Consider the following 25333-nt stretch of genomic DNA (forward strand, 5'->3'; position numbering starts at 1 on the left):
CTGCAACCTACACCACAGCTCATGGCAACGCCAGATCCTTAACCCACTAAGCAAGGCCAGGGATCGAACCTGAAACTTCATGGTTCCTAGTTGGATTCATTTCTGCTGTGCCACGATGGGAACGCCTGCTTTTTTAACCTTCTTTCCTAGGCAACTTCCATTTTTAAAATTAGTCTTTGAATAGTATGCAGTATCAAAATTGCTATTAGTATTATTCTAAAATAAGCCTTTAAGCCAGCCGACAAATAATTTTCAAAATTCATTGTATAGAAGCTCTATGGGAGTTCCCGTCGTGGTGCAGTGGTTAACGAATCTGACTAGGAACCATGAGGTTGCAGGTTAGGTCCCTGCCCTTGCTCAGTGGGTTAACGATCTGGCATTGCTGTGAGCTGTGGTGTAGGTTGCAGACGCAGCTCGGATCTCGCGTTGCTGTGGCTCTGGTGTAGGCCGGTGGCTACAGCTCTGATTCGACCCCTAGCCTGGGAACCTCCATATGCCGCGGGAGTGGCCCAAGAAATAGCAAAAAAAGACAAAAAAAAAAAAAAAAAGAAGCTCTATGGTCTGCAATAACTGATATTGATCTGCATTTATTACTATCACTTGTATTTCCTGATTTTCATCTGCTTTCATGTATCAAAGGCCAGCAGCTAGCTGTAGCAAATATTTAATTTTCTCCAAATCACGGATGCCTGTTCAAACCAAAGAAACTGAGAGGAAGAAGTAAAATAGATTCAATATACTCTGCTTAACTAGTGTTCTTGTAATCTTGTTACTGATTCTACTCTACCCCAGAACTGCATTATTTGCTTAAACTTTGTCGTGCACAGCAGAAATGGATCAGAACCATGAGGTTGCAGGTTCTATCCCTGCCCTCACTCAGTGGGTTAAGGATCTGGCATTGCTGTGAGCTGTGGTGTAGGTTGCAGACACAGCTCAGATCTGGTGTTGCTGTAGTTCTAGTGTAGGCTGGCAGCAACAGCTCCAGTTAGACCCTAGCCTGGGAACCTCCATATGCCGTGGGTGCAGCCCTAAAAAAAAAGACAAAAGACAAAAAAATAAACTGTGTCTAGTCTTACTTCATGTTAATTATAGAAATATTAGATATTGGAGTTCCTTTGTGGTACAGCGGGTTAAGGACCCAGTGTTGTCACTACAGTGGCTTGGACCAGCTGTGGTGAGGGTTCAATCCCTGGCTCATGAACTTCTGCATGCGGGGGTCACGGGCAAAAAAAAAAAAAAAAAAAAAAGAAAGAAATATTAGAAACAAAGTGTGTGTCTTAGGGCCCTACCCATGGCATATGGAGATTCCCAGGCTAAGGATCAAATTGGAGCTGTAGCTGCGAGCCTACACCACAGCCACAGCAATGTGGGGTCCGAGCTGCTTCTGCAACCTACACTACAGTTCATGGTGATACTGGATCCTTAACCCACTGAGCAAGGCTAGGGATCGAACCTGCATCCTCATGGATGCTAGTCAGATTTGTTTCCCCTGAGCCATGACGGGAACTCCAGAAATGAAGTGTGTTTTGAAAGCTATTATATCTTGGACAAAATTGGGAGATTTTGGAAGTTCCTGTGTGGTGCAGTAGAAACGAATCTGACCAGTATCCATGAGGATGCGGGTTTAATACCTGACGTTGTTCAGTGGGTCAGGGATCTGGTGTTGCTGTGAGCTGTGGTATAGGTCGAAGACAAGGCTCAGATCCCTGTCCTGTTGTGGCTGTGTTGTAGGCTGGCAGCTGTAGCTCCCATTTGACCCCTAGCCTGGGAACTTCCATATGCCACAGGTGCGGCCCCAAAAACCAAAAAAAAAAAAAAAAAAGATTTTCCTTAAGAGTGTGTTTTTATATTTAAAGATTTATTAAATCAACACATGAAAAAAATCTTGCTATGTTTTACACCTGTCTTACATGACTCAGGACTGCCTCAATTTATTTTTAAAAATGTTTAGGTTTTCCTCAAACCGTTCTAAGATTATTTACAAAAGTGTTTCACTTCTGTATTCTCTGATTCTATAACCATGTCAATGAGTTTTTATTTAAAAAAAATTTTTTTTTTTGTCTTTTTGCCATTTCTTGGGCTGCTCCTACGGCATATGGAGGTTCCCAGGCTAGGTGTCCAATCAGAGCTGTAGCCACCAGCCTACACCACAGCCACAGCCTGCTGTGTCTGCACCAGCCTACACCACAGCTCATGGCAACGCTGGCTCACTAACCCACTGAGCAAGGCCAGGGATCGAACCCAAAACCTCATGGTTCCTAGTCGGATTCGTTAACCACTGAGCCATGACAGGAACTCTGTCAATGAGTTTTTAGTTTTAAAAGCTACTCAGGTTTCCTATTAAAACATGCCAGCATCTAGAGTTCCCCAGTGGCCTAGCAGTAAAGGATCTGGCACATCACTGCTGTGGCACAGGTTCGGTTACTGGCATGGGAACTTCTGCATGCTGCAGGTGCAGCCAAAAAAACCAAACATAACAGCATCCTTGGAGAAATTATTGATTCTAAGACGGGAGCAGGGGGAATAAAAGATGAACTTGAATTATCGTATTGTGCTAGGAAGTTAAGTTAAAAAAAATTAAACAGCATAGGGGATAGCTTGAAGGGCCTACCATCGGCCAAATCTGGGACAGTCAAAAAAAAATGATGGAATTGGAAAAGTCATTTGGCATCAGTAATAATTATTTTAGTCAAGAATCAACAGTGGGTAAAAAATAAATAAATAAAAGACAATGGAGTTCAGGTCATGGCGCAGTGGTTAATGAATCTGACTAGGAACCATGAGGTTGTGGGTTCGATCCGTGGCCTTGCTCGGTGGGTTGAGGATCCGGCATTGCCGTGAGCTGTGGTGTAGGTTGCAGACGCGGCTCGGATCCTGCATTGCTATGGCTGTGGTGTAGGCCAGCAGCTGTAGCTCTGATTTGACCCCTAGCCTGGGAACTTCCATATGCCACAGGTGCAGCCCTAAAAGAAAAAACAAAACAAAACAAAAAAAACAAACTACTCCTAAACTTACTCTCACATGGTCCAGAAAAAAAAAAATTTTTTTTTTTTTTTTGTCTTTTTAGGGCTGCACCTAAAGCATATGGAGGTTCCCAGGCTAGGGGTCCAATTGGAGCTGTAGCCACAGGCCTACACCTCAGCAATATGGGATCCGAGCCTTGTCTGTGACCTGCACCACAGCTCATGGCAATGCCAGATCCTTAACTCACTGAGCAAGGCCAGGGATTAAATCCAAGTCCTCATGGATGCCAGTCAGGTTCATTACCACTGTGCCACCACAGCAACTCCTATATATAAAACTTTTTTTTTTGTTTTTTGGTGTTTTTTTTGGTTTTTTTTTGTTTTGGTCTTTTTGCCTTTTCTAGGGCCGCTCCCGCGGCATATGGAGGTTCTCAGACTAGGGGTCTAATTGGAGCTGTAGCCGCCGGCCTACACCACAGCCACAGCAACACGGGACCTGAGCTGCGTCTTCAACCTAAACCACAGCTCACAGCAACACCGGATCCCTTAACCCACTGAGCAAGGCCAGGGACCGAACCTGCAACCTCATGGTTCCTAGTCAGATTCATTAACCACTGTGCCACGATGGGAACTCCTATATAAAATTTTAAATCTATGTTGTATCTGTATCTATAGACCTATCATAGAGGGAAAGCAAATGTGACAAAATTGGGTGGAGAGTACCTGATAATTCTTTGTACTCCAAACTTTTCTTTAAAAAATTACCCATTTAAGAGAAATGCAAACCAGAACTCCAAGTTATCACTTCACACCCATTAGGATGGCTACTCTCAGAAAATAACAGGTATTTTTGAGAATGCAGAAAAATTGGAATCCCTGTGTGCTGTGGTTGGGAATTTAAAATAGTGTAGCTGAGTTCCCATTGTGGCACAGTGGAAACGAATCTGACTAGGAACCATGAAGTTGTGGGTTTGATCCCTCGCCTTGCTCAGTGGGTTAAGGATCTGGCATTGTGGTGAGCTGTGGCGTAGATTGAAGACGTGGCTCGGATCCTGTGTTGCTGTGGCTATGGCGTAGGCTGGCATCTGTAGCTCCGATTAGACCCCTAGTCTGAGAAGAACCTCCATATGCTGCGGTTGCGGCCCTGAAAGCAAAAAGCAAAAAAAACAAAAACAAGAACAAAATCTCACTTTAAATTGTTTTGGAAATGAACTCAAAAGTGGGATTGTTGGATCATATGATAATTCTATTTTTATTTTTTTGAGAAACCTCTGTACTGTTTTCCATAATGCCTACACCATTTTATTTTATTATTTAAAAACATTTTTTTAAGGCCACACTCGCAGCACATGGAGGTTCTCCCCAGGCTAGGGGTCTAATCAGAGCTACAGCTGCCAGCCTATGCCATAGCCACAGCAACACAGGATCTGAGCCATGTCTGCAACCTACACCGCAGCTGTGCCACAACAGGAATTCCTTAAAGTGAGATATTGAAGAGATACTTGCACATCTATGTCCTTAAAACATTATTCACATAGTCAAGAGGTGGAAACAACTCAAATGTTTGTTGATGGATGAGTGAATTTAAAAAATGTGGTATATACATACAATGGAATATTATGCAGCCTTTAAAAAGAAGGAAATGCTGTCATAATGCTACAAGATGGATGAACCTCAATGCCATTATGCTAAGTGAAACAAGCTAGTTATAAAAGGACAAACACTATGATTCCACTCATAGGAAGTATCTGAGGGCAGGGAAAGTTGCCTGACATTCCAGTAAATAAAGAATGTTGCCCACTATTCCAGTTCTGCAAGGATCAAGCCATTAGACATTGCGGCTGCCCCCCACCCTCTCCAGGGTGCGTCCTGAGAGGAATTCAGGTTGGAGAAAAATGGGAGGCATTCTGTGCTTTGGATATTGGCCCTGGATAAAATGGCATATCTAAGGAATAATTTCAACAAGTCCAAATTCTTGCATCTTCCTATACATAGAAAAGCATTAAAATTAACTTGAAATGTCTGTTCCTTGTGATTAGTAGTAATCTTATGATGTTTGGCTACATATTTTTTTTCCAGCAAAAAAAAAAAACCTCTGATACATCCTGGCTAGTTACCCAGGCAGTTCTGATGATAGCCAGGTTTTAGAAACTGGCAATAGCAGGTTAATGGTATGGATTATGTCCTCTCTCTCTTCTTCCCACCTTACTATACCTTTCCAAACCTACTGGTTTTAGTATCGCGTGAAAACTAAGCTGCTTAACTAAGGTAGGACACAGCATTTCTTTACCTTCTTGACTCTGTATTTCCATTTTCTATAGATTGAAAAACTGAAACAGCAATTGAATGAAACAAAAGAAAAAGCCCAAGAGGAGAAGGAAAAATTGGTGAGTGTAGACACTAACACTTCACTTACTCATGGTCAGGTTTCTGGCAAGTTCAAATATTTAATACACAAGGAGAATAAGGGAATAGGTCCTCTGAGCAGTTCAATAACATTATTTTTGTCATTATTATTTGCTTTTTAGGGCTGCACCGGCAGCATATGGAAGTTCCCAGGCTAGGGGTCGAATCAGAGCTACAGCTGCTGTCCTACACCACAGCTACAGCAATGCAGGGTCTGAACCACGTCTGCGACTTACACCACAACTCACGGCAATGCCAGATTACCAACCCATTGAGTGAGGCCAGGGATCGAACCCGCATCCTCGTGCATACTAGTTGGATTCATTTCCACTGCACCACAATGGGAACTCCCTTTTTAAAAATTTATTTATTTATCTTTTTTTTGTCAATAACCTTAAAGCTCACACACTTGATTATACAAAGCTTGAAAGTAACATAAAATTGTGTAATTGTAGAAAACCCTTCTGGTAGAAGTGGTGCTCACTGATCTTCAGTTCTAGAGCTTTTCAGTGAACAGAGCTAGGAAATATATATTTAAGGAATATTAAAAAATATTATGAGCCCATACTACTACTTTATTTTTTTATTTTTTAAGGCCACAGTTTTGACATATGGAAGTTCCCAGGCTAGGGGTTGAATTGGAGCTGTAGCTGCTGGCCTACACCACAGCCACAGCAATGCCAAATCTGAGCCACATCTGTGACCTACACCATAGCTCGTGGCAACACCCAATCCTTATCCCACTGAGCAAGGCCAAGGATTGAACCCACATCTTCATGATCCTCATGGATACTAATCAGGTTTATTTCTGCTGAGCCACAGCAGGAACTCCCCCATACTACTACTTTAAATTCAGATACGGAAGTATAGGATTTTTACTTAACTTTATCATGTCTCCTTTCTCCCTCACCCAAAATCCTGGTTCTTAATGAAAACAGTATAATTGTATAATTTCTTCAAACCTCAATACATCAGTAGGCACAGAATACTAATATTAATACTTCCACCAGCATAAGTTAGTGGATGCAGTTTAACATTTTGGGGGCACTTCTCCCCTTAGGATATATACCAATAGGGCTCTACAATCAAATTAGCACGGTTTAAAAATGATTTGAACCAATTCCTTTCTGTGAGGTTATGCCACCAACTTAATAATATTTTGCTTTTGATTTTTGCCTTTAAAAATTTTAAGTAAAATGGAACTCTGTAATTATGTAATACACTTACGTGTTTCCAAATTCAAATCTATCAAATGTGGTATATTCTGAGAAATCTAACATCTATCCCTGTCTCCACAATATACCAGAGTATATTGTCAAATGGATTTTTGTCAACCTGAGAGGTGAGAAGTGGTATTTCAGTATACCTCAATTTGCATTTCTCTTACTATGAACTAGGTTGAGGATTTTTTCGTGTGTTTGAGGGTTATTTGCATTTCTTTTGATAGCTCTTATTCAATTTTTAGTTGTGTTATTGGCCCTTTTTCTCCTCCACTTCCCTCCTTTTTTCTCTCTTATCCTTCTCCTTCTCCTCCCTTCTCTTCCCTTCTCTTCCTTTTCTCCTCCTCTCTCTTTTCCCTTCTCCTCCATCTTCCCAGTTTGTTCCTCTTTCCTCCAACTTCTTCTTTATTTATAAGAGATATTGGCCCTCCCTTTGTCTCTTAGCTTACTAATTTTATTTTATTTTTTATTTTTATTTTTTGTCTTTTTGTCTTTTAGGTGGCATATAGAGGTTCCCAGGCTAGGGGTTGAATTGGAGCTGTAACTGCCGACCTACGCCGCAGCAACTCTGGATCTGAGCCACATCTGCGACTTACCTACACCACAGCTCACGGCAACACCAGATTCTTAACCCACTGAGGGATCTAACCCACGACCTCATGGATGCTAATCGGGCTTGTTAACCATTGAGCCACAACAGGAACTCCATTAGCTTACTAATTTTAATTTAGGATCAGGGTGTTATTTATCTTTCATACAGATTAAAGATTTGTTTGGTATTCTCATACCTCTTTTTAATATCTACATTTTCTACATAAGATCAGCTTATTTAAGAATTGTTTCCTTATTCAAGTATATTTTATTTTATTTTATTTTATTTTATTTTACTGCCTCACAACATATGGGGTTCCTGGGCCAGGAATCAGATCTGAGCCGAAGTTGCAACCCAAGGCACAGCTGTGGCAACTCCAGATCCTTAACCCACTGTGCTGGTCCAGGGGTCGAACCTGTGTCCCAGCACTCCAGAGACTCCACTGATCCTGTTGTGTCACAGTGGGAACTCGTCTTTTAATAAACAACTTTATGCAGGAGTTCTGTCGTGGCTCAGCGGTAATGAACCCGACTAGTATTGATGAGGGCATGGGTTCAATCCCTGGCCTTGCTCAGTGAGGATCCAGCATTGCTGTGAGCTGTGGTATATAGGTCGCACACATGGTTCAGATCTGGTGTTGCTATGGCTGTGGTGTAGGCCAGCAGCTATGGCTCCAATTCGACTCCTAGCCTGGGAACTTCCATATGCTATGGGTGCAGGCCCAAAAAGACAAAAAAACAAAAACAAAAACAAAAACCCCAAGACTTTATGCAGAGTTCCTGTTGTGGCTCAGCAGTAACCAACCCGACCAGTATCCATGAGGACTCGGATTCTATCCGCAGCCCCACTCAATGGATTAAGGATCCAGCATTGCCAAGAGCTGAGGTGTAGGTTGTAGAGGGGGCTTGGATCCGGCATTACTGTGGCTGTGGCATAGGCCAGCAGCTGCAGGTCCAATTCAACTCCTAGCCTGGGAACGTCCATATGCCACAATTGTGGCCCTAAAAAAAGAAAAACAAAACAAAACAAAAAACTTAATGCAAAAATAAAGGAGGAACATTTCTTCAAAGAAGACAAATAGCTGAAGACCTCAAATGGACCAGAACTCTGTGTGACCTCTGTTCTTTTTCCTAACTCATTTACCTGTCTTTTTTGCATACAGGAACAAAAATATACAGTGCAAATAAATGAGCTGGAGGGACAGTTCCATCAGAAAGCCAAAGAAATTGGCATGATTCAGATGGAGCTCAAAACAATAAAACAATTCCAAAAGAGAAAAATCCAAGTGGAGAAAGAATTAGATGATGTAAGTTCCTTTTCTTTCTTTTATTTTTTTTTAAAAAGGAGATTAGAATTAACTACTTAATGTCTGCAAAAACCTTCATAGACATTTATTCCTGTGATATGGTAAAGGATTCCCTTTGACGTTTTAGAGATTATTTGAGAGAAAAGAGGAAGATGTAGTGTAGGACTAGAAGTAAAAAATCTCAACGTTAGACTTTTCTTTTTCTAAGCATTATTTCTTTGCGAATTTACTGAATCTTAGCCAAAATTTATCAGTGGTTAAACATTTGGAACTACAGCTCTAGGAAAACATTAGGGGCAAAGTAGCAAAGTCTTAAAGGAAAACATGTTTAGACTGATGAATGATAATTTTAGAAAAATTTAAAATACACTCTGGGTAGGAGTGGATGGAATGAGGAAAACTACTTTCAGAAAATTTCTCTGAGGAGTTCCCGTCGTGGCGCAGTGGTTAATAAATCCGACTAGGAACCATGAGGTTGTGGGTTCAATCCCTGGCCTTGCTCAGTGGATTAAGGATCTGGTGTTGCTGTGAGCTGTGGTGTAGATTGTTACTGTGGCTGTGGCGTAGGCCGGCAGCTGTAGCTCTAGTCGGACCCCTAGCCCGGGAACCTCCATATGCCACAGGTGTGGCCCTAGAAAAGACAAAAAAAAAAGTTTCTCTCACCTTGTATGCTCTTTCCATTCCCTCAGTCCAGAACATAGTTTTATTGTATTAATGGCCATGCAATAAATAGCACAGAGGAGGGCTGGGCACAAGTAGCTGAAATCAGTTTTGTGATTTGGAGCAATTTACTTATGTTGGTTTCCTCATCTGTTAATTGGGGATGAGAAAGGTTAGTGGCTCATAGAATGTCATAAGAATTAAATGAGTTCATATATGTAAAGTGCTTAAAATAGTGTATGTCACATAATGAGAATTAACAGTGGTGTAGAGCTCTCTGCAAAGTTCGTGGTAACATTTGCTGATCTCCTTGGTATAATACTTATGTTATGACCAATATAATGTGGCCAATTTCAAGCTACCAATGCTTTAAAAATGTGCTGCTAAAACTCCTGGTATGAGTCAGCTCCAACTTGAAACTGCTGCTATTATTACTAATAGTAGTAATAGAAGTAGGATTGCCACCTAAGATAACCATACACCATATAATAGAGGGTAAAAGGTTGGTGCTCTGAAATCAGACTGCTAGAGTATAAACACTGTCTTCACTATCTTGTTAAGTTTCTTCATCTATAACATGGAAGTAAGAATAATAGTACGTTTCAATGGATCATTGTGAAAAATAAATGAAATACAGGTTTTCTTTGTTATCTGAAAGTAGAGTGTTCCTACGAAACCTTTCCCAAGCTGAAGAAGCAATTTTCTTAGGACACAAAATAAATCAAAGCACAGTTGCTCACAGACACAGTTCAAAGCTATGGCAGCTTGATGCTGAGTGCAGTTTCCGGGGAAGGAGTTTGGTGGTACCATTCTCCTCATTGCTAAGGGTGCATGCTGCCTCTATAATGCAGCCTGAGGCTCCCTGCTAAACACTATTTTTGCTTTTCACTTTTTTTTCATAAAAGTGAAAATCCTCTTTGAATTATTTTCAGTTAGTGAAAACAGGTACTAATGTAGCTTTTTTGGTAAAAGCAGAATAAAGTGTACTTTCAAAAAGCAGGAAATACCTGTCATCTGTTTTAAATGGTTAGCATTGTGTGATAAACATTACCTGCTCTTCCTGATCCTGCTACTATTATTACTCCTGCTAAAATTATAGGAGTTCCTGTTGTGGCTTGGCAGATTAAGTACCTGACATAGTGTCCGTGAGGGTTTGGGTTCAATCCCTGGCCTTGATCAGTGGTTAAGGATGTGGCATTGCTGCAACCTGCAGCATAGGTTGCAAGTTCAGCTTGGATCTGATCTCTGGCCTGGGAACTCCAAATGCTATAGGTGCAGCCCTAAAAAGAAAGGAAAATAAAATAAAATTATGGTTATTACAGGAGTCCCCTGGTGGCTTAGCAGGTTAAGGATCCAGTGTTGTCACTGATGTGGCTTGGGCTGCTGCTGTGGTGTGTTTTTGACCCCTGGCCCAGGAATTTCTGCATGCTCTGGGCTGGCACTGCCAAAAATACAACAAAATATAATTATGGTTATTACAATTAGTATTATTTAAGGCCCTTCCACTGTCCCTTTTAGTGCCTCTCACTCATAGTCACAGCATGTCCTTCAAGCATGCAGTATTTCTCTGGCTACCCAATGCTCTGCTTATTTAGAAAGAACAAGCTTTGATGGGAAACCAAAGTTCGTGCATCCTGTTTCTGTTTACCTTTAGCTAACTACCAAATTGAAAGGATCAGTGAGAAATGAGTAAGGTATGTACAACAGAATATAGCCAGTATTTTATAGTAACTATAAATGGAGTATAACCTTTAAAAGTTGTGAATCTCTATATGGTTCACATGTAACATATGATTTTGTACATCAATCGTACTTTAATTTAAGAAAAAGATTTTATTAGAGTTCCCTGGTGGCCTAGCAATTAACGATCCAGATTTGTTACTGCTGTGGCACAGTTTGATCCTTGGCCTGGGGACTTCTGCATGCTGTGGGTGTGGCCAAAAAATTAATTAAAATTTAAAATAAAGAGTTTATTATTGTAACAACTTTTTTTTTTTTTTTTTTACAGCCACACCTGTGGCATATGGAAGTTCCTAGGCTAGGGGTCAAATAGGATCTGCAGTTGCCAGCTTACACCAGAGCCACAGCAACACTGGATCCAAGCCACATCTGTGACCTATACCACACCTTGGGGCAACGCCAGATCGTTAACCTACTGAATGATGTCAGGAATTGAACCCACATCCTCACAGAGACAACATCAGGTCCTTAACCGGCTGAGCCACACAGGAACTCTAGAATTTTTTTAAATGACCTCACCCACAGCATATGGAAATTCCTGGTGGCTATGACCTATGCCAGATCCTTTAACCCACTGTGCCAGGCTGGGAATCAAACCTGCACCTCCACAGTGACCCAAGCCACTGCAACTGGATTCTTAACACACTTCACCACAGCAGGAACTCCCAATAACAACATTTAATGGAATATAATCTGTAAAAATACTGAATCACTATGCTGTACACCTAAAACTAATATAATACTGTAAATCAACTATACGTCAAAAAATTTTTTTTGCTTTTTTTAAAATTAAAAAATATTGGATTTCCCATCGTGGCTCAGTGGTTAACAAATTCGACTAGGAACCATGAGGTTTCAGGTTCGATCCCTGGCCTTGCTCAGTGGGTTAAGGGTCTGGTGTTGCTGTGAGCTGTGGTGTAGGTTGCAGATGCGGCTCGGATCTGGCGTTTCTGTGGCTCTGGCGTAGGCCAGTGGCTACAGCTCTGATTGAACCCTTAGCCTGCGAACCTCAATATGCCATGGGTGTGGCCCTAGAAAAGACCAAAAAAAAAAAAATTAAAATTAAAAAAATTTTTTTTTGCTTTTTAGGGCTGCACCCACAGCATATAGAAGTTCCCAGGCTAGGGGTCGAATCAGAGCTACAGCTGCCATAGCCACAACACAACAACACCAGATCCAAGCCACATCTATGACCTACAGCATAGCCCACAGCAAAGCCAGATCCTTAACCCACTGAGCGAGACCAGGGATCGAACCCACAACCTCATGGTTCCTAGTCAGATTTGTTTCTGCTGTGCCATGAAAAAAAAAATCTTAATAGAGGGCTCTTCGAAGCTCTAATTAAAGGAATGACTTGGCACAGTTCAGGCAGGGTGGGGAGGGGGAAGACACTTTCTTAGACTGGGAGGAGTGTGTTTTAATTTATCTGATCATAATTGCATAGTTACAGCAAAACTTTCCCATGAAGCTGACTTTGTTCTCAAACTTGATTACTTGTTGCTTTACAACTGTTCTTATAACTGTTGCTTTAAAATTGTTCTTTCATTTCTTAATTATTCAAACTCTTTTGCAGTATTTTCTGGGGAATTCTCTCTCCCTATGTGTTTCAAGGCCTTTAAAGACCTTAAAATAGTGGTTACATAACGGTCTTCTTTAGTTATTTTATATTTGTGTTGTTCTTGAATCTTTGTAAACTAAGGAGAATAAAAGGAGCCAAATCATCCACTGTGTGGGTACTTGTCTCTCTTCACTAGTTCCTAGACTAGGATTTAATAATAAAATTTGCTAAATGAGTGATATAAGGCAACTATCTCAACCTCCCATAGAATTGATTGAATTTTAGAGCTGAAAGAATCTTTAGGGCCTATTTAAGCCCATTCTTCAGATGAGGAAAACCAAGACCCAGAGATGCTAAGTGACTTACATGAAAGGTTGTAAAGCTGGTAGCAAAATCCCAGTGCCCTGAATCCCTGTCTAGTACCTCTAGTCCTGTTCCTCTATTTCTTCACCTGTATTAGTTACCTATTGTTGCAGAACAAATTACCCCCAATCCACTGGCTTATATAAATAATAAACATTTGTTAAAAGCACAATTTCTTTGGAATTTAGGAATTTGGGATGGGTTTGGCTTGGCAGTTCTAGCTCAGGGTCTCTGAAATTTCAGTCAAGATGTCAGCCAAGGTTGCCATCATCTGAAGGCTTGATTAGAGCTTGTGGATCTGCTTCCAAGGTGCCAGCTCACATGGCTGTCAAGTTGGTGGTGGTAATTAGCAGAAGGCATGAGCTTCTACTTAAGCTGCTTGAGTGACTGTACCCAGAGTGAGTAGCAATCCAAGAGAAAGGCTGACAGAAGCTATTTTTTTTCTTGACTTAGCCTTGGAAATCACAGCATTATTCTGTCATTTTTTTATTAGTTAGAAATGAATGCCTATCTGGCCCACATTCTAAGGGTGGGGAATGAGGTTCCATCATTTGAAGGGAGGACTATCACAGAAGATGGTGTGTTTTAAATCTACCATACCACCACAGTACACACTGCTATGGGAATAACCTTAAAATATCACAGTTCTCATGATGTTCAGATACCTCCCTCAAGAATCTTCTTTAACATTTCTCTGTTGTAAACAGAATACCGTCCAGACATCTCAGCATGAAAATCAAGACCCTACACTTTCTTCCTACTTTCAAACATATTGTTTCCTTTTCCTACACATTCTCATACACACCCCTTTAATCCACCCAACCTAGATATTCCCTAAAGTCATTTCTGCCTTTACCCTGTTTATACTGTTTCTTCTATCTAGAATATACTCCTGAGAGAGCTCTGTCCATTAAAATTTTACCAGTTCTTCAAATGTATGTTCTCCGTGAGGACTTCCCCTAGAGTCCTGTTTGAAAGTAATAATTTTCTTCCTGCCATTTGTGGCAACTTGGATGAAATTTAAGGGCATTATGCTAAGTGAAATACGTCAGGAGTTCCTGTCATGGCGCAGCAGAAGTGAATCTGACTGAGTGGGTCTTTTACTAAAGATGTAATTGAAGAAATATCAAATTTACCATTGGACACATTAAATTTACACAATGATGTATGTCAATTATATTTCAATTAAGCTAGAAAAAAGAAAAAAGAAAATTTTAAATAGATTATTAGCAAAAAAGTAATATATTATTTTTTGCATGTTTTTGCAGCATTTTGTATTTAGCCCATTCTATTTTTTTTATTTAATTTTTCTTTTTAGGGCTGCACCTGAGGCATGTGGACCTTCCCAGCCTGGGGTCGAATCAGAGCTACAGCTGCTGGCCTACACCACAGCCACAGCAACTCGGGATCCAAACCACATCTGCAGCCTACACCATAGCTCACGTCAACGCCAGATCCTTAACCCACTGAGCGAGGCCAGGGATCGAACCTGTGTCCTCATGGATGCTGGTCAGATTTGTTTCCGCTGAGCCACAACGGGAACTGCGAGATGGTAAATTCTTTGAGGCATGAACAGTATTATCCTTCATAGTCATCAAAATACAAGATACACAGTAATGCTTAATAAAATCCATATTAAGGAGTTCTCTTGTTGATCAGCTGGTTAAGGACCCTGTGTTTTCACTGCAGTGGCTCAGGTTGCTGCTGTGGCATGGGTTCAGTCCCTGGCCCAGGAACTGCATGTCACAGGTGCAGCCAAAAAATAAAAATAAAATAGGGAGTTCCTGTTGTGGCTCATTTACTTAAGAACCCAACTAGTATACTTGGGGACACAGTGGCTCATCGGGTTAATGATCTGCCATTGTTGCCATGAGCTGCAGTGTAGGTCACAGATGCAGCTCAGGGCCTGTGTTGCTGTTGCTATGGCGTAGGACCGAGGCTCCAATTTGACCCCTAGCCTCGAACTTCCATATACCACAGGTCTGGCCCTAAAAGGGTGGGGGCGGGGGAAGAGGAAAAAAAAGAATAAAACAAGTCTATGTTAAATGCTGAGTGGGTCTTTTACTAAAGATGTAATTGAAGAAATATCAAGTTTTCTGCTAACTAGATGGGAAGAGTCCTTTCACAATGTATATGGATCAAATCATCATGATGTACATACATTTTATTTATCAACAGTTCCTCAATAAAGGTGAAATGTTTTCTAGAAAGACTTTCTAGTTTTGTTTTATATGAAAATGCTGAAGATTGAATCAAATTAAGTTCCTTATTTTTTCAGGAACTCTCAAAATAGACATCCTAGGTGTAGGTACACATTCTGAATCACAGTGAATCAAGAGCTAGTTGGACATACTTTGTTGGGCCTTTGCGTGATTTATTTTAAAGAGAAGTATTGCCACCTAGTGGAGAAATGGATTTCAGACCTTTCAAGAATGGCTGGTGAGCCAGGAAGACTTACATTCAAAGGGGAAACTTACTGGCTTAAGGGAAAAAAATAAGGTGATTCTGTGGAATCCCAAATATGGAAGAATTTAGGTAGGTGTAGGGTCCATGAATTTAAAAATGGAGGAAAATTAATTATACAGTGTATATAGAATTCATTATACAAATTTAGAAGAGGCTAATTAAATTTAGTTTATCAAGAGATATTTAAAGAATAATTTTAAAGAAAAAATGATTTCCATCTACCTGATTAACAGAAGGAGCATACTTGGTAGGTTGCAGTTAATATTTTTAAAATAACTTGTTTTAGGGAGGTCCCATCGTGGTGCAGAGGGAACGAATCTGACTAGGAACCGTGAGGTTGCGGGTTCCATCCCTGGCCTCACTCAGTGGGTTAAGGATCCAGTGTTGCAGTGAACTGTGGTGTAGGTCGCAGCCATGGCTCGGATCTGGCATTGCTGTGGCTGTGGCATAGGCCGGCACCTGTAGCTCCAGTCAGACCCCTAGCCTGGGAACCTCCATATGCCGCTGGTGCAGCCCTATAAGAACAAAAGACAATAATAATAATAATAATAATTTGTTTTAGTCTTTCTTCTTTTGACAGGGAAATACTACCCATTTCAGCAAACTTAGCTGATTAAAAAAAAGAAGAAAATGAAAAACCCTCCCGCCTAAAACCATACTAGCTAAACTATTGTTAATATTTTGGTAAATAGTCTTTCCTTTGCCCACCTCTATGTATAAACATATTTTATATATAAAATATGCTATGTGTAAACATATTTTAAAGTACCTGTAGAAGTTCCCGTTGTGGCTCAGTGGTTAACAAACCCAACTAGGATCCATGAGGACAAGGGTTTGATACCTGGCCTTGCTCAGTGGGTTAAGGACTTGGCATTGCCATGAGCTGTGGTGTAGGTTGCAGACACAGCTCAGATCTGGCATTGCTGTGGTTGTGGCACAGGCTGGCAGCTATAGCTCCAATTCAACCCCTAGCCTGGGGACCTCCATATGCCACAGGTATGGCCCTACAAAGACAAAAGACAAAATAAATAAATAAATGAAGTATCTATATGCTATTTTGTATAAAAATAAGGTCACAGAGTTCCTTAATTAGTGCATTGCCTAATTATGTTTCAAAAGATTTATTTATTTACTTACTTATTTATTTGGCTATGCTTGTGCATGTAGAAGCTCTTAGGCCAGGTTCTGAACCCATGCCACAGCAGCAGCCCAAGCCGCTGCTGCCTGCCAGATCCTTAACACATTGTGCCATAAGAAAACTCCTCAGGGAGTTCCTGTCGTGGCGCAGTGGTTAACGAATCCGACTAGGAGCCATGAGGTTGCGGGTTTGATCCCTGCCCTTGCTCAGTGGGTTAACAATCCGGCGTTGCTGTGAGCTGTTGCTGTGAGCTGTGGTGTAGGTTGCAGATGCGGCTCGGATCCCGCATTGCTGTGGCTCTGGCATAGGAGATTCCCTAGCCTGGGAATCTCCATATGCCGCGGGAGCGGCCTAAGAAATAGCAAAAAGGCAAAAAGGCAAAAAAAAAAGAAAACTCCTCAAAAGATTTATTTATTAATTTATAGGATTTTGAGGGAGCCCAATGGCAAATGAAAGATCCACCCCATCCCACTGTGATAGTAGACATTTCCATAAATTTGTATGTTGACATTAATTTTAAAAGTCTTTGACAATGTAGAGGCCTTTTTTTTTTTTTTTTTTTTTTTTTTTTTGGCTGTGCTCAGAGAATGCAGAAATTCCCAGGCCAGGGATCAAACTTATGCCACAGCAGCAACCAGAGCCACTGCAATAACAACACCAGATGGGAACTCCTAAGAGGCCATTTAAAAAAAAATTGTATAAAAATTACAGGGGGAGGGAGTTCCTGTCGTGGCGACAGCAGAAACGAATCTGACTAGGGACCATGAGGTTTTGGGTTCGATCCCTGGCCTTGCTCAATGGGTTAAGGATCTGGCATTGCCGTGGCTGTGGTGTAGACTGGCAGCTGTAGCTCCAGTTAGACCCCTAGCCTGGGAACTTCCATATGCCACAGGTGCAGTCCTAAAAAGCAAAAAAAAAAAAAAAAACAGGGAGAAAGAAGAACATCTGAAAGAGGTCATATAATGTGGATCAAATGGAGATTTAATACAGTTAGGACAGAGACCACACTCAGAAAAATTATTAAGTATAAGGGAGGAGAATATTAGGTATTATAATAACCTCTACATTACATGGTTATTATTCTAAGTACTTTACGTGTATTATTTGCTATTTAATCCTTGCCACACCTTTATGAGATAGCTACTATTATTATCCTCTTTTTACCCTGGAGACAAGACTTAGAGAAGTTAAGTGATTTGACCATACAACTGGTAGGTGAGAGGTAACAGTTGAACTCTTGTCTGTCTGATGGAAAGTCCTTCTCTACTGCCTTTGGTGAGGCATGAATAGTAGATTAAGTACATTCAATCTGACTGGTTCTTGTCAGTAGGTATATCAGAATAATATCTTTAAGGTAGCTTCCTTTGCCTAGAAGAAGGATCCATCTGTGGGACTTCTAGGGAGATACTTGCTATTTTTATTTTTTAAATTTTTATTATAGTTGATTTACAATGTCCTGTCAATTTCTTCTGTACAGCGAAATGACCCATTGTTTATGTATATATAGTTTCCTGTGCTATACAGTAGGATTATACTAAGAATTTTTTTTTTTTGTCTTTTTGCTATTTCTTTGGGCCGCTCCCGCGGCATATGGAGGTTCCCAGACTAGGGGTCGAATCAGAGCTGTAGCCACTGGCCTACACCAGAGCCACAGCAACGCGGGATCCGAGCCGCGTCTGCAGCCTACACCACAGCTCACGGCAACGCCGGATCGTTAACCCACTGAGCAAGGCCAGGGATCGAACCCGCAACCTCATGGTTCCTAGTCGGATTCGTTAACCACTGCACCATGACGGGAACTCCAGAATTTTCTAAATATGGGGACTCTTGAAGGGAAGCCTAGGGAATTAATATGATTTGAATTAGAGATAATTCTGTCTTTAGTTATTTTTTCTTTTTTCCTTTTTGGTTTTTCGGGCTGCACCTGCAACATATGGAAGGTCCCAGGCTAGGGGTCAAATTGGAGCTGCAGCTGCTGGCCTACACCACAGCCACAGCAACACTAGATCTGAGCTGCATCTGCAACCTACACCACAGCTCAAGGCAATGCCGGATGCTTAACCCACTGAGCAAGGCCAGGGATCGAACCTGAGTCCTCATGGATACTAGTCAGGTTCGTTGCTGCTGAGCCATGACAGGAACTCTGGTTTTCTCATAGAAAAGATTCTTATATTAAGTGGGAGATTTGTTAGTCTGACTCCTAAGTCCCCTTCTGAGTCTAAAACATGATTTTGTGAGTCCACATATTTAAAAATGAAGACGTTTGGAGAAAATGATTATGGTAATAACTTATCTGATGTTCTGAGAACCATTATACATGAAAAGCTTTTTAGAAACTCAATACTGATCTTGTAAATCCACAGATGATTTTGAGAAATATGCTACTCAGCGGGAGGGCATGGGGTTTTTCTTTGTGTTCAGGATTAAGAGGTAATGTATAACAGAAAACATTTCTTTCTTTCTTTCTTTTTTTGTCTTTTTAAGGCTTTACCCATGGCATATGGGAGTTCCCAGGCTAGGGGTTGAATTGGAGCTGCAGCCTCTGGCCTGCGCCACAGCCATAGCATCGAGGTATCCTTAACCCACTGAGTGAGTCCAGGGATGGAACCCGTGTCCTCATGGATGCTAATCAGGTTCGTTAACCATGAGCCACTCTGGGAACTCCCAGAAAACATTTCTTGATTGAGAATTTTCTAGGAATATGCCCTAATAATCCTGTTTTATATTGACCTTTTTTTAAAAAAATTTAATTTTAGCTGAAGGAGAATTTAAGGAACACAGAGCGGAAGCATCAGGAGACTCTTAGAAGATTGGAAAGCAGATTTTTTGAAGAAAAGGTATAGCATATTTGCCTTAATGAACAAATATTTTGTTTACTAGAATACCATAAGAGTGTATGTATTCCGAGACATCAGTTTTTTTCATTTGATATCGTAGTAGAAGATCGTTTCTCCCCACTACCCTTCCCAGTTAGAGATTTTTGAAATCCTCAAGAGGGATTGTCATCTGACCACGACTTCAGGACACCCCTCCTCAGCTTGGTGTCTCCTGGTGGAACTAAAGCTGCATGTACCACTTTCTGTAGGGGAAAGGGGATACGAGGTCTTCTGGCACACGCCAAGCTCTTCCTTTAGTCAGGCTGACTGTGGATGTTCATAAAAGGGGCCCAAAAATGTGCCTTAGCACACTACAAACTTCCACATTTCTCTGTGCTTCTGAAGTTAATTCTACAAATTATGGCAAGTGCGTTGGAACACTTCTGCAGAATCTTCCCAGAGTCCCCATGGTTTTTCTTTAATTCTCTTAATTTTTTTCTTTAGTTTTTCATCCTTAGGAAATAACTGAATAGACTTTTTCACAAATTGGTAGAAATGTAGGGAGTTGAGGGTGAGACAAATAAGTACTCTTATCAGGTTTATATAGGAGATTTCGCTTTAAAAAGTGGCTCTAGGTCTCCAGTTAGTGTATAGTGGAGCAGGAACAGTGTGGAGGTGCTTCCCCCCAGGCACTTCCTGGCTACTGTTAGGAAGGGAAGGCCTTGGGAATGGGCTGCTCTCAGTTGTCTCTTTCCTCACTCCATCCTACACTTGATTTCTCTCACTTGCTTAGGTGCTTGGTCGGTTTACAGATTACCTCACTCAAACAGCTTCCTTTTTTTTTTTTTTTTTTTGGTCTTTTGTCCTCTTAGGGCTGCACCCGAGGCATATGGAGGTTCCCAGGCTAGGGGTCTAATCGGAGCTGTTGCTGCCAGCCAGTGTTTGCCACAGCCACAGCAACGCAGGATCCTAGCCGCGTCTGCAGCCTACACTGCAGCTCACTGCAACGCCAGATCCTTAACCCACTGATAGAGGTCAGGGATCGGACCCGCAACCTCATGGTTCCTAGTTGGATTCCTTAACCACTGAACCATGATGGGAACTCCAGAAATGGCTTCTTTTAATAGGACTTTTATGTGTGGAAGTAGATGGCTGCTGGGCTTTCCCTCCTAATTGCATCATAGATAATACACGCTAAGATTCATCTGTTTTAAGGCAGGAAGAAGGGAGGCTCCATCTGTGTATGTCCCTTTTATTTGAAACCGTTAAATCTTTCCCAGAAGTTCCTAGCTTTCTTCTTGCATATCTCTGACTATCCAGAACCATGTTATAATGGATGTTGAGAAAGTGGGTGTTTTGTTTTTCCAGCCACTGGTGGAAGCTGGGAAAGAAGAGGATGGGAATGAGCATTGGGTTGGCCAGCCACAGCAGTATGTGCCTCACCATGTTAGGGAAAATCTTCTTGGTTAGATACAAACTCCTGTGCTGGTTTGAGCCCAAGGGCTGCTGAGCCACCAGCGAACTCCTGCCAGCTGTATTTTATTTTATTTTTTTCCTTTTTAGGGCCCACCTGAGGCATATGGAGGTTTCCAGGCTAGAGTTCTAATTGTAGCTACAGCTGCTGGCCTGCACCACAGCCACAGCAACACCAGATCTGAGCCTCGTCTGCAACCTATACCACAGCTCATGGCAACACTGAGTGAGGCCAGGAATCGAACCTGCATCCTCATGAATACTAGTTGAATTCGTTTCCGCCGCACCACAACAGGAACTCCAGCTGCATATTTTTGTACTTGTGGTTCCCTCTTCAGCTCCAGCCTATTCTCATTCTTCAGAGCTCAAACGTGGTTCCCTCAAAGAAATAGTTCCTAAACCCCAATCGAAAATTACCTTCCTGCAGTTCCCGTTGTGGCGCAGTGGAAATGAATCCCACTAGGAACCATGAGGTTTCCGGTTTGATCCCTGGCCTCGCTCAGGGGGTTAATGATCCAGCACTGCCATGAGCTGTGGTGTAGGTTGCAGATGAGGCTTGGATCTGGCATTGCTGTGGCTGTGGTGTAGGCTGGCAGCTCTAGCTCTGATTTGACCTCTAGCCTGGGAAGATCCATATGCCACGGGTATGGCCCTGAAAAAAATAAATAAAAAGCTAAATAAATAAATAAATAAAATTACCTTCCTCAGTTACTGTATATTTTATTACTACATTTATTTCACTTATAGCATTTATCACAGTCAGTTAATTCTCTTGTTTATTTGTTAAGGAGGCTGATACTATCAACCTGACTGCATGTGAATCACTGCTCTGCCATTTTCTAGCTATATGATTTTGAACAAGTTACCAACCTCTCTTTCTCTGAGTTTCCTCAGTCCTTATCTTTAGGGATAATAATAATAATACCTAAATCACAAGTATCTAATTACACTGTTGTGAGAAGTAAATAATACATGTGTGGAACCATGCCTGGCACACAGTAAGTGCTCAGTGCATTTTAATTATCATTATTTGTTTGGGTCTCATCCTAGAATATAAGCTCCATGAGAACAGGAATCTTATCTGTTTTGTTCACCGCAGAATCTCTAGTATCTAAAAAACCTGGTACATTATTAGCTCTCAACAGGAATTTGTTGAATGAATGAGTAAATGATTCTCATCATATTGTATTTAACAGAAATTTCTTCCAGCTCTGCTTTCCAATACTGATGTGGAATTTTTTTTCTACTTATATTTTGCTTCTTTTGTGTGTGTGTGTGTGAATGTCCACCTCATACAGAAGTTCCTAGACCAGGCTTGAACCTGCACCATAGCAGCGACCAGAGCTGTAGCAATGACCATGCCAACTCCTTAACCCACTGAGCTGCCAGGGAACTCCCTCATTTTTCTTCTTTAATGGGGAAATTGGGAGCTACCCTAATGTTCCTTTGTTCATGCTATCCTCTTGGCTGGCTCCTCCCCCAATAATCAAATACTTCACACCAATTCATGTGGAAGGAGTATTTTTTTGACATTATAAAATAAGTCCTTAATTTTTTTTTTTTTTAGGGCCACACCTGAGGCATATGGAAGTTCCCAGGTTAGGGGTGGAATCGGAGCTGCAGCTGCTAGCTTACACCGCAGCCACAGCAACACCAGGTCTGAGCTACATCTGCAACTTACACCACAGCTCATGGTAACACAGGATCCTTAACTCACTGAGTGGGGCCAGGGATTGAACCTGCATCCTCATGGATACTAGTCAGGTTTGTTACCGCTGAGCCACAATAGGAACTTCCAGTCCTTAACTTTTTGATATGTAAAATTTGTTGTTAGAAATATAACTCTAGGAGCTCCCTTGTGGCAGAACAGATTAAGGATCTGGCGTTGTCACTGCTATGTTTCTGGTCACTGGTGTCGTGCAGATTCAGTCCCTAGCCTGGGAACTTCTCATGCTGTGGGCACAACTGAAAAAAAAAAAGAAGAAGAAGAAGAAAGAAATATAACTGTGTTAAAACAGCCTGTTTTCTTTTTTAGCACCGACTAGAACAAGAGGCTGAAAAGAAGATAATAATGCTGGCAGAGAGAGCCCACCATGAAGCCGTTATGTAGGAGATTGCTGCCTCCTTTTTCTTCCTAATAGCCTTTTTATTTTTTTTGCAGTGCCACAGTAGTGGCAATGCCAGATCCTTAACCAGTAGGCCACCAGGGAACTACCTCTAATAGCCCCTCTTACCTGTTTGCTGGTGTTTTTTTGTTCCTATCATGTTGTCTTCCTCCTTCTCTCCTGGTTTGCTTTCTTCAAATTTTCTGGTTTGCTTTCCCTCACTGTTTCTTTCCCTTTGTGTTCCTGCCCCTTTTCCATTCACCCTTTTTGTAGAACAACAGTGCAGAGGAAAGAACCTGGGCTTTGAAGTTACACTTTGTGTCTCAACATGTGTACTAACTGACTGTAGGAAGATTTCTTAACTTTTTTGAAATTAAATATCTTCATTTAAAAATGATGTTAAGAGAGTTCCTGGAGTTCCCGTCGTGGCGCAGTGGTTAACGAATCCGACTGGGAACCATGAGGTTGCGGGTTCGATCCCTGCCCTTGCTCAGTGGGTTAACGATCCGGCGTTGCCGTGAGCTGTGGTGTAGGTTGCAGACGCGGCTCGGATCCTGCGTTGCTGTGGCTCTGGCGTAGGCCGGTGGCTACAGCTCCGATTCTACCCCTAGCCTGGGAACCTCCATATGCCGCTGGAGCGGCCCAAAGAAATAGCAAAAAGACAAAAAAAAAAAAAAAAAAAAAAAAAAAAAAAAAAAAAAGAGAGTTCCTGTTGTGGCTCATTGGGTTCCTAACCTGACTAGTATCCATGAGGATGTGAGTTCGGTCCCTGGCCTTGCTCAGTGGGTTAAGGATCCACCAGTGATGTGAACTGTGGTGTAGGTCACCAACTCAGCTCAGATCCCATGTTGCTGTGGCTCTGGCGTAGGCCAGCAGTTGCAACTCTGATTCTACCCCTAGCCTGGGAACTTCTATATGCCTCAGGAGCGGCCCTAAAAAGCAAAAATAAATAAATAAAATAAAAAAGTGTGAATGATGGCAACTGTTCAGGGTTGTCATGAGGTATATTAGTGAACGTAACACTAAACTATGTTGTGTTAATAGATAAAATCTCAATGGTTTATTTCTTGCTTATATAATAATCCAGTGTGGGTCTAACAGCTCTACTTCAGGGGTGATTCAGGAACCTGGGCTGCTTCCATCTTGTTTTTCATGTCCAGTCACATGGACAGAGAGAGCATGAGAAACTCATACCTGCTTTTTAAAAAAATTTTATTTATTTATTTCTCAATGAATTTATTACATTTATAGTTGTGCAATGATCATCACAATCCAATTTTATAGGATTTCCATCCCACAACCCCAGCATATCCCCCCACCTCCCAAACTGTCTCCTTTGGAAAGCATAAGTTTTTCAAAGTCTGTGAGTCAGTATCTGTTCTGCAAAGAAGTTCATTGTGTCCTTTTTTCAGATTCCACATGTCAGTGAAAGCATTTGATGTTGGTGTCTCATTGTCTGATTGACTTCACTCAGCATGATAATTTCTAGGTCCATCCATGTTGCTAAAAATGCTGGTATTTTGTTCCTTTTAATGGCTGAGTAATATTCCACTGTGTATATGTACCACATCTTCTTGATCCATTCCTTTGTTGATGGGCATTTAAGTTGTTTCCATGTCTTGGCTATTGCAAATAGTGCTGCACATACCTGCTTTTTTTTTTAATTGAAGTATTGTTGATTTACAGTGTTGAGCCACATACTTGCTTTTAATTGCCTTGGACTGGAAGTAATACATTGCTTTTTACTTTCCCTTTGGTGAGAACTTAGTTCTTAAGATTCCCTCCTAACTATTGAGTACCCACAATAAGCTAAATAAGTGGAGGTCATTATTATTATTATTAGGGGTAAAGCAGTTATTATTCCAGTTTGGTAATACCTAAAACTTAAGTCTATGTTTTGGGATCTTATGTCTATTTCAGGCAATTGAATAATGCTGGAAGAACTGTTTTTAAAGAGAATGTTTATCTCCAGAAAGCTCTTGCATACCATCTGAAGGAAACCGACACTCTGCAAAAAAATTCCCAGAAGTTACAAGAGACTCAAACTTTGCTTTTACAGCAAAAGGTTCCTATCCTCATTTAGACTTTGTTTCCTAACTTTTTTTTTAAAGATTGGGTTGATGAATACTAAGAGTTGAGTATAGTAATGATACATAAGGACAATAGGACCATTCTTCTGTCTGGATGATGTATTTTCTTTATCTGAAAAAGTTAATTACTGAATGACTTATAAGAAACTTTAGATTTGGTTTTATAAAGAATAGATCAGGGAGTTCCCGTCGTGGCACAGTGGTTAATGAATCCGACTAGGAACCATGAGGTTGCAGGTTCGATCCCTGGCCTTGCTCAGTGGGTTAACGATCCGGCGTTGCTGTGAGCTGTGGTGTAGGTTGCAGACACGGCTCGGATCCTGTGTTGCTGTGGCTCTGGCGTAGGCTGGCGGCCACAGCTCCGATTCGACCCCTAGCTTGGGAACCTCCATATGCCACAGGAGCGGCCCAAGAAATAGCAAAAAAAGACAAAAAAA

The 25333-nt window shown here is 41.3% G+C and overlaps 1 protein-coding gene across 11 annotated transcripts in view; it reads left to right on the top strand.

Annotated features, from left to right (window-relative positions):
* BBOF1 (basal body orientation factor 1) overlaps positions 1-25333 on the top strand; it is a 52096-nt gene that overhangs the window by 8429 nt on the left and 18334 nt on the right. For all 11 annotated transcript variants that reach the window (XR_014811112.1, XM_084969753.1, XM_084969752.1 and 8 more), the window contains 5 exons: positions 5285-5350; positions 8344-8487; positions 19169-19249; positions 22737-22807; positions 24727-24871. Coding sequence is in view for 10 of the 11 variants with exons in the window: in XM_084969746.1 (XP_084825872.1) it covers positions 5285-5350; positions 8344-8487; positions 19169-19249; positions 22737-22807; positions 24727-24871 (507 nt within the window). In the remaining variant the exon portion in view is untranslated. The remainder of the gene's footprint in view (positions 1-5284; positions 5351-8343; positions 8488-19168; positions 19250-22736; positions 22808-24726; positions 24872-25333) is intronic.

Source organism: Sus scrofa, chromosome 7 (genome assembly GCF_054392235.1).
Source record: "Sus scrofa isolate SSC_HxYL_T2T_F1_AM1 chromosome 7, Sscrofa_HxYL_maternal_Yorkshire_Landrace_v2.0, whole genome shotgun sequence".
In the NCBI taxonomy this organism is placed as follows: domain Eukaryota; kingdom Metazoa; phylum Chordata; class Mammalia; order Artiodactyla; family Suidae; genus Sus; species Sus scrofa.